Source organism: Acartia tonsa, chromosome 13, assembly GCF_053477335.1.
Source record: "Acartia tonsa isolate MP-2025a chromosome 13, ASM5347733v1, whole genome shotgun sequence".
Taxonomy (NCBI): Eukaryota; Metazoa; Arthropoda; class Copepoda; order Calanoida; family Acartiidae; genus Acartia; species Acartia tonsa.
In genome coordinates, this window is record NC_137272.1 from 30943473 (window position 1) to 30956350 (window position 12878).

General features: G+C 36.6%; 1 protein-coding gene across 1 annotated transcript in view; it reads left to right on the forward strand.

Annotated features, from left to right (window-relative positions):
• sli (slit guidance ligand) overlaps positions 1 to 12878 on the forward strand; it is a 193050-nt gene that overhangs the window by 157682 nt on the left and 22490 nt on the right. Inside the window, exons 37-40 of the mRNA XM_080146074.1 lie at positions 1219 to 1314; positions 2197 to 2263; positions 2786 to 2909; positions 3802 to 3861. Of these exons, the coding sequence (XP_080002200.1) occupies positions 1219 to 1314; positions 2197 to 2263; positions 2786 to 2909; positions 3802 to 3861 (347 nt within the window). The remainder of the gene's footprint in view (positions 1 to 1218; positions 1315 to 2196; positions 2264 to 2785; positions 2910 to 3801; positions 3862 to 12878) is intronic.

Consider the following 12878-nt stretch of genomic DNA (forward strand, 5'->3'; position numbering starts at 1 on the left):
GAACTTGATTAATTGACTAGTTAAGTCACGAAATAAAGATATCATTTACAAACATGGTTGCCAAAAAAACATTCACCGTATTTTAAAATTTATAAATTTTAAATATTTTAAGTACATTTGTAGTTAATTTTAATTGATCCAAAATATGAAATTTAATGGTTTAACATTTCAAACTTTAAAAGAAAAAAGGTACGAAATGTCTTCATTAAAGAGTACAAAGCTGGCTAAAATAATATCTACTTTCCACATATTTAAAATTTGGAAGCCCTGATTGCAAATATGTCTATTAACATAGTGCAGAAACAATAATGATATACAATTCCTATTTAGAGAACAATTTATGCTGTCAGGGAGGGGATATTGGACTGTTAATTACACTGAGACTTTAAAAGTCACCTTAATTCATACGTTGGCTTTCAAACTGAGAAAGCCTAAAGTGTCATGAATGACGTCAAAAAATATGTCTAAAATGGAAGGATAAGAGAAGAAGTGGGAAAGGAAACCCCCCAAAAAGATATGGATTTTTATGACGTCACAGATGACATTTAGGCTTTCTCTTTAAAACTTGGTTACTTTCATTAAATCTTAATTAAAACAAGCGAAAACTTGTCTAAAGCACACTTATTAAATGTTTACACTTTCTAACCAATAATGTAGTTGGATTATTCCTACACTGTGTTCCTATAGGTCATTTAAGAGATTAATAATCAGATATTATTATATAATATAATATTTTATTATTACTAGCGTCTACACCCTTAGCATCAAGGGGCTCTGAATTGAAAGGGCGAGAAAAATGGGAAAATAGCCTTAAACCACAAAAATTAAAAATTACCAGAACCGTTGTGAACAAATAATCTTACTACTTTATGCAATAGGATGTTTTTTCGGAAAAGAAGGAATAGAGTTTTTGTCTTTTCCTCTCGTTAGAATTTTTCTAAAAAGCTTTCTTGAAGTTTACAGTAAAGCTTCAATGACCTCTAAAGAATACACTTTAAAATGGTGTTATGGGTTTGCATGTATGTACACAAAATAATTTTTTTTTATACCTTTCAAATAGTCATAAGTTTTTATAAAGACTTATCTTGTTAAAATGTATTCTTAGAAGAATGGATTTAGAATATGACAGGAGAAAAATTGTCAATTTATGTTGCAAATTCCCATTGCATTTTTTGGTTACCGTTTATCATCAAGTAATAATACATCCATTATTTTTAGTGTGCCCCAGGCTACAGTGGAAAGAGATGTGAATACTTGACAAGCCTCAGCTTTATACACAACAACTCCTATGTCGAGTTAGAACCCTTGCAAGTGGTAAGCATATTATTATTCTTGTATACAAAGTTACATAAACACGTTATTTTATTCGCTGGCTTATAAACTTTGAGCACCTTCAAAAAATCATAATTGATTGATTGAAACTAGCAGAGTCCACACTTTTTAACCAATAATTCTAATCTACAGAAGGGTTAATTTTGTGTATTATTATTTGGAGTCTACACTAATTTATTATCCATTCTCTTATCCCTGTGTGTGTAGCCATAGTTTCTTAGTGTTTGGACCTAAGTAGTCATGGAGTAGGACAAGAAACTTTTGTAGGCTAGCACCAGGGCCAGCTCAAGGTCCACGCTCAAGTACAAGTACTTGACCCGCTGTCTCAGGGAACCTACTCTTTATTACCTCACCCTCGCCGAGTATGGCAGGTGTCCCAAATTAACACACCGTAATGAATGACGCTCTCAACAGAGGAGTTTGGGTAAGGGTTGTACTGATATTATGTATCCAAACTACCCAATTATATCACCCTTCTTACACAACCAAAGGGAAGTTGCATGAATGTATTCAACTGAGAAATTCGAGTTGCCACATGGGGACTTGAACTCGAACTCTCACCACCGTAGCTCAGTGCGTTACCACTGAGCTACGACGCCCCTTTTTTCTTATGCCTAAAGAGAAGCAGCTTATAGTGCCGAATAGAAATACTTTTTACCTTTGGTTAATAACAATGTATACTGGCCTATCATTGGTCATTTGTATTGTATGACGTCATTTTTTATTAGGCACTATAAGCTGTTTCCCCTAAATTTTGTTGATACTTACATAAAAAGATAATTTAATAATTAATTATGCTCCTAAAGAGAAAGAGAGAAAAAATGTAATAGATTTCTTTACGATTAACATGGAAAAAACTTTTAGGTTCCCTCAGCGAATATAACCATTACCTTTGCTACTACCCAAGAAAATGGAGTGCTGATTTATGCAGGTAAAACATAATAAAAAAACAAGGATAACAACATCTGTAAGAAGCGAAGCAGACAAACCCCAAACTGGGACAGTTTGAGGTTCGTCGCGAAGCACCATGAATTGTGGATGGACCAACTAAAAAAGTTTATTATTGACCAGATATATAGTGTTATAAAGTACATATATACCTAGATAGTAAAAAATAACAAAGTATTTTTACAAAATTATGTTTTGATCAAGTAATTTACTCACATGATGCTCATCAGTACAGTGAATCATCACAAAAAAAATCCAGGCTAAAATAGCAGCCGAGAAAACCAGAACAGATTTTTATTAATTTTAGACAGATAGAAAGACATACTTACATAAAGAGTAGTTTATTTTTAACCCTAAGTTTAAGACTTTTTCTTATTGACTTTAGGTGAGCTCTAAATACATCAAGATTGGTTGGTACAATTTAGAAGTGTCCACAATTTTAAACCAATAATTTTCATTGGAAAATTATCGTTCATTGTCTTATCCCTTTCTCTTATAATTACAGGTGATTTCCAGCATTTGGCTGTTGAGCTGTTTCGTGGTAGGATCCGTGTCTCCTATGATGTTGGTAATAATCCTGTCAGTACTATGTTCAGTTATGAGATTCTGGCAGATGGAAAATATCACAGGTAAAACAATATTTTAATGTCTGTCCATCTGCCTGTCCGTCTGTCTATCTGTCCATCAGTAGGATCGGTGTCTCCTATGATGTTGGTAATAATCTTGTCAGTACAATCTTCAGTTATGAAATTCTGGCAGATGGAAAATATCACAGGAAAACAAATGTCTGTCTGTTCATCTGTCTGTCCATCTGTCTGTCCGTCTGTTTATCTGTCCATCAGATGTTCCGGGGTAGGATCCGTGTCTCCTATGATGTTGGTAACAATCCTGTCAGTACAATGTTCAGCTATGAAATTCTGGCGGATGGAAAATATCACAGGTAAACAAATGTATGTCTGTCCATCTGTCCAACCGTATGGATATATATCCATCAGAATGTCTATCTGTCTGTCTATCTAGATGTCTAACTGAACCCGCGGCCGAGGCTCAACATGTAGCGCATCCGTTTGTCGTCGGGGAGATGATAGGTTTGATTCTCGGCTTAACAACGCGTCTTAACTAAAGAAGTTAAAAATGGCTACTACTGCTGTCAAGTCAGATGCGCGACATAAATAGTTACAGTAGGGGGAATGCCTCAGCTCAAAACAAGTGCAACTCATTACCATGCACAGTTAGACACATAAGACAAAGGTCGTGCAATCAAAGAGTTGGTTGGCTATAGGGCGAATGGACGCCTTACACCACAATTAAGACAAGAAGTATGTTTAAAGGTGCGTGGAGAGGTCTAGAACCCGAAGCGACACCAAGCCCTATAGAGGTCATCCAAATATCTACCTGTCCGTTTATATGTCATTCTTTCACTTTGTCTGTCCTTCTTTCTACCTGATGGACTGTCTTTCTAACACTGTTTTTAAGTTTATATATCTCTCTATGAATCTTATTAATAAACTTTATTTTCAGAGTTGAATTATTGGCTGTAAAGAAGAATTTTACACTGAGAGTTGATGGTGGATTAGCCAGGTAAATTTAATTTTTCAGTCGTATAAAAACTTTTTCTCATAAGGAATACTTGGATTTTTTTAACTCCTAACAGTAAGTATAATAATATTATAAGTTTGGCATAACTTAGGCGATTTTCATTCAATTTTCAATTTTTTCCATCTAATAGTAGTAAATCTAACAGTTTTTCTTTAAAGTAACAGAAAATACGGGTATAGTCCTTTCCATGACATCGCTCCATATGGAGCGATGATTTTAATTGATCGCCTCTTATGACAAGGGGCGATGTATTGGCTCCTTGAAAGGAGCGATTTAATAGCCCCATATAACAAGAGGCGATGTTATGACTCCTTGAAAGGAGCGATTTAATAGCCCCTTGCCCTAAGAGGCGATTAAATGATCCTTTATCGCTCCTTTATCGCCCCTTCTAAAGAGGAGATGATATGTCCTCTTATCCCAAGGGGCTATTTAATTAAATATCGCCTCTTCATGGCCCCTTCACTATTATATATATCTTAGTCCCTTGAAGGCCCCTACATCGCTCCTACATCGCTCCTCCATCGCTCCTTCTCCAAATTTATATTAGATTGTACTTTGATGGCCCCTACATTGCCCCTCCATCGCTTCTACATCGCCCCTTCATCGCTCCTTCTTCAAATTTATATTACATTGTACTTTGATGGCCCCTACATCGCCCCTCCATCGCTCCTACATCGCCCCTCCATCGCTCCTACATCGCCCCTTCATCGCTCCTTCTTCAAATTTATATTACATTGTACTGTGATGGCCCCTACATCGCTCCTACATCGCTCCTTCATCGCTCCTACATCGCCCCTTCATCGCTCCTTCTCCAAATTTATATTACATTGCAACTTGATGGCCCCTACATCGCTGCTACATCGCTCCTACATCGCCCCTCCATCGCTCCTTCATCGCTCCTTCATCGCTCCTTCTCCAAATTTATATTAAATTGTACTGTGATGGCCCCTACATCGCTCCTACATCGCTCCTTCATCGCTCCTACATCGCCCCTTCATCGCTCCTTCTCCAAATTTATATTACATTGCAACTTGATGGCCCCTACATCGCTCCTCCATCGCTCCTTCATCGCTCCTACATCGCCCCTTCATCGCTACTTCTCCAAATTTATATTACATTGCAACTTGATGGCCCCTACATCGCTCCTCCATCGCCCCTTAATAGCCCCTTACCTTAATTTATATAACAAAGCTCCTATATGGCCTCTCTATCGCCCCTTAATAGCCACTTACCTTAATTTATATAACATAGCCCCTACATAGCCTCTCAATCGCCCCTTAATAGCCCCTTACCTTAATTTATATAACATAGCCCTACATAGCCTCTCCATCGCCCCTTAATAGCCCCTTACCTTAATTTATATAGCATAGCCCCTACATAGCCTCTCCATCGCCCCTTAATAGTCCCTTACCCTAATCTATATAACATAGCCCCTACATAGCCCCTTCATCGCTCCTTCTCCAAATTTATATTACATTGTACTTTGATGGCCCCTACATCGCCCCTACATCGCTCCTCCATCGCTCCTTCATCGCTCCTACATCGCCCCTTAATAGCCCCTTACCTAAATTTATATAACAAAGCTCCTATATAGCCTCTCCATCGCCCCTTAATAGCCCCTTACCTTAATTTATATAACATAGCCCCTACATAGCCTCTCAATCGCCCCTTAATAGCCCCTTACCTTAATTTATATAACATAGCCCTACATAGCCTCTCCATCGCCCCTTAATAGCCCCTTACCTTAATTTATATAGCATAGCCCCTACATAGCCTCTCCATCGCCCCTTAATAGCCCCTTACCCTAATCTATATAACATAGCCCCTACATAGCCTCTCCATCGCCCCTTAATAGCCCCTTACCTAAATTTATATAACAAAGCTCCTATATAGCCTCTCCATCGCCCCTTAATAGCCCCTTACCTTAATTTATATAACATAGCCCCTACATAGCCTCTCAATCGCCCCTTAATAGCCCCTTACCTTAATTTATATAACATAGCCCTACATAGCCTCTCCATCGCCCCTTAATAGCCCCTTACCTTAATTTATATAGCATAGCCCCTACATAGCCTCTCCATCGCCCCTTAATAGCCCCTTACCCTAATCTATATAACATAGCCCCTACATAGCCCCTTCATCGCTCCTTCTCCAAATTTATATTACATTGTACTTTGATGGCCCCTACATCGCCCCTACATCGCTCCTCCATCGCTCCTTCATCGCTCCTACATCGCCCCTTAATAGCCCCTTACCTAAATTTATATAACAAAGCTCCTATATAGCCTCTCCATCGCCCCTTAATAGCCCCTTACCTTAATTTATATAACATAGCCCCTACATAGCCTCTCAATCGCCCCTTAATAGCCCCTTACCTTAATTTATATAACATAGCCCTACATAGCCTCTCCATCGCCCCTTAATAGCCCCTTACCTTAATTTATATAGCATAGCCCCTACATAGCCTCTCCATCGCCCCTTAATAGCCCCTTACCCTAATCTATATAACATAGCCCCTACATAGCCCCTTCATCGCTCCTTCTCCAAATTTATATTACATTGTACTTTGATGGCCCCTACATCGCCCCTACATCGCTCCTCCATCGCTCCTTCATCGCTCCTACATCGCCCCTTAATAGCCCCTTACCTAAATTTATATAACAAAGCTCCTATATAGCCTCTCCATCGCCCCTTAATAGCCCCTTACCTTAATTTATATAACATAGCCCCTACATAGCCTCTCAATCGCCCCTTAATAGCCCCTTACCTTAATTTATATAACATAGCCCTACATAGCCTCTCCATCGCCCCTTAATAGCCCCTTACCTTAATTTATATAGCATAGCCCCTACATAGCCTCTCCATCGCCCCTTAATAGCCCCTTACCCTAATCTATATAACATAGCCCCTACATAGCCTCTCCATCGCCCCTTAATAGCCCCTTACCTAAATTTATATAACAAAGCTCCTATATAGCCTCTCCATCGCCCCTTAATAGCCCCTTACCTTAATTTATATAACATAGCCCCTACATAGCCTCTCAATCGCCCCTTAATAGCCCCTTACCTTAATTTATATAACATAGCCCTACATAGCCTCTCCATCGCCCCTTAATAGCCCCTTACCTTAATTTATATAGCATAGCCCCTACATAGCCTCTCCATCGCCCCTTAATAGCCCCTTACCCTAATCTATATAACATAGCCCCTACATAGCCTCTCCAACGCCCCTTAATAGCCCCTTACCTAAATTTATATAACAAAGCTCCTATATAGCCTCTCCATCGCCCCTTAATAGCCCCTTACCTTAATTTATATAACATAGCCCCTACATAGCCTCTCAATCGCCCCTTAATAGCCCCTTACCTTAATTTATATAACATAGCCCTACATAGCCTCTCCATCGCCCCTTAATAGCCCCTTACCTTAATTTATATAGCATAGCCCCTACATAGCCTCTCCATCGCCCCTTAATAGCCCCTTACCCTAATCTATATAACATAGCCCCTACAAAGCCTCTCCATCGCCCCTTAATAGCCCCTTACCTTAATCTATATAACAAAGCTCCTACATAGCCTCTCCATCGCCCCATAATAGCCTCTTACCTTAATTATGTAACATAGCCCCTACATAGCCTCTCCATCGCCCCTTAATATCCCCTTACCTTAATTATATAACATAGCTCCTACATAGCCTCCCCATCGCCCCTTAATAGCCCCTTACCCGAATTTATATAACATAGCCCCTTAATAGCCCCTTACCTTAATTTATATAGCATAGCCCCTATATAGCCTCTCCATCGCCCCTTAATAGTCCTTTACCTTAATTTATATAAAATAGCCCCTATATAGCCTCTCCATCGCCCCTTAATAGCCAATTTATATAACATAGCCGCTACATAGCCTCTCCATCGCCCCTTAATAGCTCCTTACCTTAATTTATATAACATAGCCTCTCCATCGCCCCTTAATAGCCCTCCATCGCCACTTAAAAGCCCCTTACCTTAATTTATATAACATAGCCTCTATATAGCCTCTCCATCGCCCCTTAATAGCCCCTTATATCCTCCTTCAAAACAGTTATACACCTTCCCAGGATCTATTGGAAGCTACCCTATAAAGGAGAACCATATCGGTTCTGCAGTTAGCGATCTTCTTTGATACATACAGACAATGATCCTGTTACTTTTTATAAGGATTAAAAATAAAATGGCCTAAAGCCATCTCATTACCCATAGGAAGCTTCACTGTAAAGGAGAACCATGTCGGTTTAGTGGTTAGCAAGGTACAGACAGACATACATACAGACAAAGATCCTGTTACTTTATTATAAGGATTAAAATAAAATAGTTATTAACCTCCCCAGGACCTATGAGAAGCTACCCTATTAAGGAGAACGATCTCAGGACCTATAGGAATCTTCACTGTAAAGGAGAACCATATTGGTTCAGCGGTTAGCAAGATCCTTCGGTACAGACAGACATTCATACATACAGACAAAGATTCTGTTAATTTATTTTAAGAAATACAGATAAAATTGTTATAAACCTTTCCAGGCCTAAAACCATCTCAGGACCTAATTTCTCGACAACTCGAGTTAAGTTACTATATTATTTTTACAATGTTTAACTTATCTGTTATTATTGGCTGACGAAAAGTTTGGGCAAAAAAAAAGATTTATTCTTCAATGAAATATCTCTCCAGTATAATTTTGGCAAGTGCTAATTTATTAAGAATAAAGTTTGCCACAAATTTACCAAAAAATCTCATTGTCATTTCGCCAGGGAGGATTGGGATAGTTCCCAAAGTGTTATAAGTTGGCTTATCCAAGAGTGCTGTCTAGTCTCCAAAGTTTTATAATACCGTTTTCTTATTCGTTAGATTAACAACCTTGGGGACTTTTTATTGTTTAGTGATTGTTTAGTTCATTAAGTTGAGTGTCTAAATGTTTCAACCACTAATTCTAAACTAAAGAAGGGGTAATTTTGTGAATCATCAATGGGAATAATTAATATATAAACATACATATATATAAAGTGTTTTTTTTATGAGAACATTTTTGAAAGCAATTTTACCCTACTTATAGTTATCAGAATTTAATGGCTTATTCTCTTCGTTTTTTATAACCATTAACAGAAAAGCAAAAAAATATTTCAGTTTTTATTTAAAAAGTACAGTAAATTCAAAATTTCAAAACATGGGTGTCAACATCTAAAATAGTTATTTCTCGCATCGTATTATAAACGGCTTTCCGCGGATATAGAAAGTACAATTATGAGATTAAAACTAGTTTTTTTAGCCCCGAGGTGCCGAAGGCACCGGCTAAAAAAACTGGGTTTAATCTTATGATTGTACATATCTATATTCGTAGAAAGCTGGATATAATACGATGCTAGACATAGTTTTTTCGTATGGATGAGAACCGGTTCCTATCCACCGGATTCAAATGAATACGAGAAATGGTTTTAGCGCATTTTTCTAATGCTCAAATCTTCTACCCTTTCCAAGAATGGAGGGAGTACATTGGGGGGCCAGTATTCCCTCCCTGGTTGAGATATGGCCTTCAAATTTCAAAATGTTCTAGTACATGTCACAAATAGTATCTATATAAATTTTTAGCTCTATATCTCAACTTTGAAGCGTTTTGCAGCCATTCTTGCAAAGGTAGATTATAAGAAAAATGCACTAAAACCATTTTTAGATGTTGACACCTAAGATTTAAATTTTTTAATTTACTGTACTTTTTGAATAAAAACTGAAATATTTTTTGCTTTTCTACTAAAGGTTATAAAAAAAGAAGAGAATAAGCCATTAATCATTAAATTCTGATAACTATAAGTAAGGTAAAATTGCTTTCAAAAAAGTTCTCATAAAAAAACACACTGTATATATGTATATATATCATTTTATCGACACTCGTCTTATCCCTGTAGATCTCTGATTATCAGAGCATTTTTGAAATATTTGCTGCTTATTTTTTGGCTGCCTTTGGCAAAATAATTTTTTTTCATAAAAAATGTATACAAAATTATCGTATTAATTTGGTAAATATATCATTGCACTTGAATTATTTTTAAGTCACTAACGGCTAATCCCATAGATGACCCTAGGAGTACTTTAATGAATAGATGTGGTGGAGAGGGGGGGGGAGGGGGAAGGTTAAGAATTTAAGGGAAGTGATACCTTCCGGGGGCTGAAAGTGTTGGTCCCCTCCCCAAAATGAAAACTTTTCCTGCGAGTAAAATAAGCTTCAATGTAAAGGAGAAGCATATCGGTTCAGTTGATACTGATAAACATCCTGTTACTTTAATGTAAATATTAGTTTAAGGATAGTCTGTATAATCTCAGGGAGAAAGGAAACATTAGGCAATTTTTACAATAGTCTCCAAAGTTTTATAATGAAGTTTTCTTATTCGTTGGCTCAAAACTTTGGGGACTTTTGTCATATTTTGGTTGTAGTGTTGCAATTTTGTGTATCGTTATTAGGGAAGGATAAAAATTTATCGGCCATTGTCTTATTCCTTTAGATCCTCGGTATAATCAACTGAATAACAGTTCCAACAACAAAAATTAAGATATTGCTTCGCTTTTTATGGACAAATATCCTGTTATTTTATTATAAGGAAAAAAAATAAACTATCTTAAAATCATCTCAGGACTCAGCGGTTCGCAAGATCCTACGATATAGACAGACAGACATACATCATATCGGTTTAGGAGCAAACGAGATCCTTTGCTACAGACAAAAAAAAACTTTGTATATCGACTAGCGGCTACGCCCCCAGCATCTATTGGCTCTGTATTCAAAGGGGAATGAATAAAAGCCTAAAACCTTCCCAGGACTTAAAATAGAATAGCCTAAAACCATCCCTCGACTTAAAATAAAATAGCCTAAAGCCATTACAAGACAAATATTAAGCTTACCTGAAATAGAAAGCGCAATCTGTTTAGTAGTTATTGAGATCTTAAGTTTCAGAACAGAAAGCCTTACTAACGTGGACAAACGCAGGATATTTCGGACAAATGTCGGAGTGGACATTATATAAGTAAAACGCAGAAGTGTCTATAATATCTTAAAAATTAGGTTTCAACAACATTTGTTTAGTTATTTCTACACAGGTTAGGTTAGGTTAAGATATAAATATACAAATAAGCCCCCTGCAGGGGTTAGGCATATAAAAAAACATATTTGACAGTTGTAAACAATGTGAGAAAAAAATATGTTTTAGTTTAATGAAATGTTCTATCTGTTTCAAACCTTTGCCTTTCGATAGAACTTACCTACTTTGGAAAACTGTCAGACTGATTTTAAAATTTCAGTCTGTGAGAAAAGATATTCAAGATTTTTTTTTTGTTTTGAAAGATTTTTATCTTATAAATAAAATTAAAGACACTCCTGCGTTTTACATAAGCAATGTCCACTCCGACGATTGTCCCATTCCTAGGTTTGTCCACTCCAACGTTTGTTTATGTTTTACTACTTTATATAATAGGATAATATGTATTCTTCTTTTATATTTCTCTTTTCTTATTCACTTGCAGCTGCGCTCTTTTTAATGTAAGGAGGCAGAAAAATAGCCTAAACCAATTAGGGGCTTAAATCTGAAAATGAAATAGCAAAAAACCATCCCATGACCTATGTGAAGCTTCCCTTAAATGGAGAATTTAGTCAGTTTATGAAATTTTTAAGCTTCAGACCAAAAAAAAATACTTTTTTTGTTAAAAGAGAAACTTTTCTACAATTAGGGTTAGTCCTTTCGTCATTGCTCTTCTCATTAAGTTAAGCATGTGGTTTTCTCTGCTATTGTTAAAGATAGACTGTTGAGATTTTTAGTGAATATTCCCATGACATATGTATATCCAGTCTATAAATTATTTTGTCTGTCTCTCAATTATGCTTCAAAAGACTTAGGTTTCGTGATAATCTTTGAGTAATAGCATATTCTCTTAAAGTCTGCTCTATAACTTACTTTGTCTGTTTGTCCATTATATGATCCTTATTCAATATTCTATTTAACTAAAAAATTTCATTCTCTTAGTTTATTTTTTTTTCTTTATTTCATTATGTTATTATATTATTTATATTTATTTTATTAATTCATTATATTTTCATTATAATTTTCCTTTTTAAATGCGAAACTTTTCTATAGTAAGGATTGGTTTGTCCGTACGTCCAAACGGTTAGACGACATTTTCTTTAATTTAGACATGTTATAAATATCCTATCGATTTCAAACTTTGCAGAATGATTTCTATAACAGTTGGGTACAATACTATATTCATTACTAGAAAGTATGTACGTCCATTTTTTTTGTATAATATCATTGTCCCATTCATCTGGGTTTTGGAGTAATGTTTCTTAGGACAACAAGGTTTAGTATTATAATCAAATACTAAAAATAAAATTATGCCCTTTTACTATATTCTATACTAGCAGATTCGCCCCTAGCCTCTAGGGGCTTTACCCCAAGAGGTGATAAAAAATTTTTTTGGCGAAATTCGTAATAGGACCAAGAAAATCTTCAGCAAAAAAAAAAATGGGGGGGGATTTTTTTGTTTTCGGGGGGGTTGGGGGTATCCCACCCCCCAAGAAAATAGCCTAAAACCACCACAGGACCAGTAGGTATAATCCCTGAATAGTAGAATATAATCGGTTCAGTGGTTACCGAGATCTTAAGGGACTGACAGACAGACGGACAAACAGACAGACAGACGGATGGACAGACATCATTCTACTTTGTATTATAGATTTACGCTAATTTTAACAAAATTTATGTTTGACCTCCTGATTTTAGAGCTTTGCTTTTGTGAATGTTGTTATCCTTGTTATCTTGCTTTTTTTTCCTTTTTCATAACCTATTATATAAAGTAGTAATCTTTTTTTGTCTGTAGAAAAGCTAACCGCTGAACCTATATGGTTCTCCTTTACAGTGAAGCTTCTTTTAAGTTCATAGAGGGTTTATAATTATTTCGAGGGAGGGTATCTCCACCCTCCCAGAAA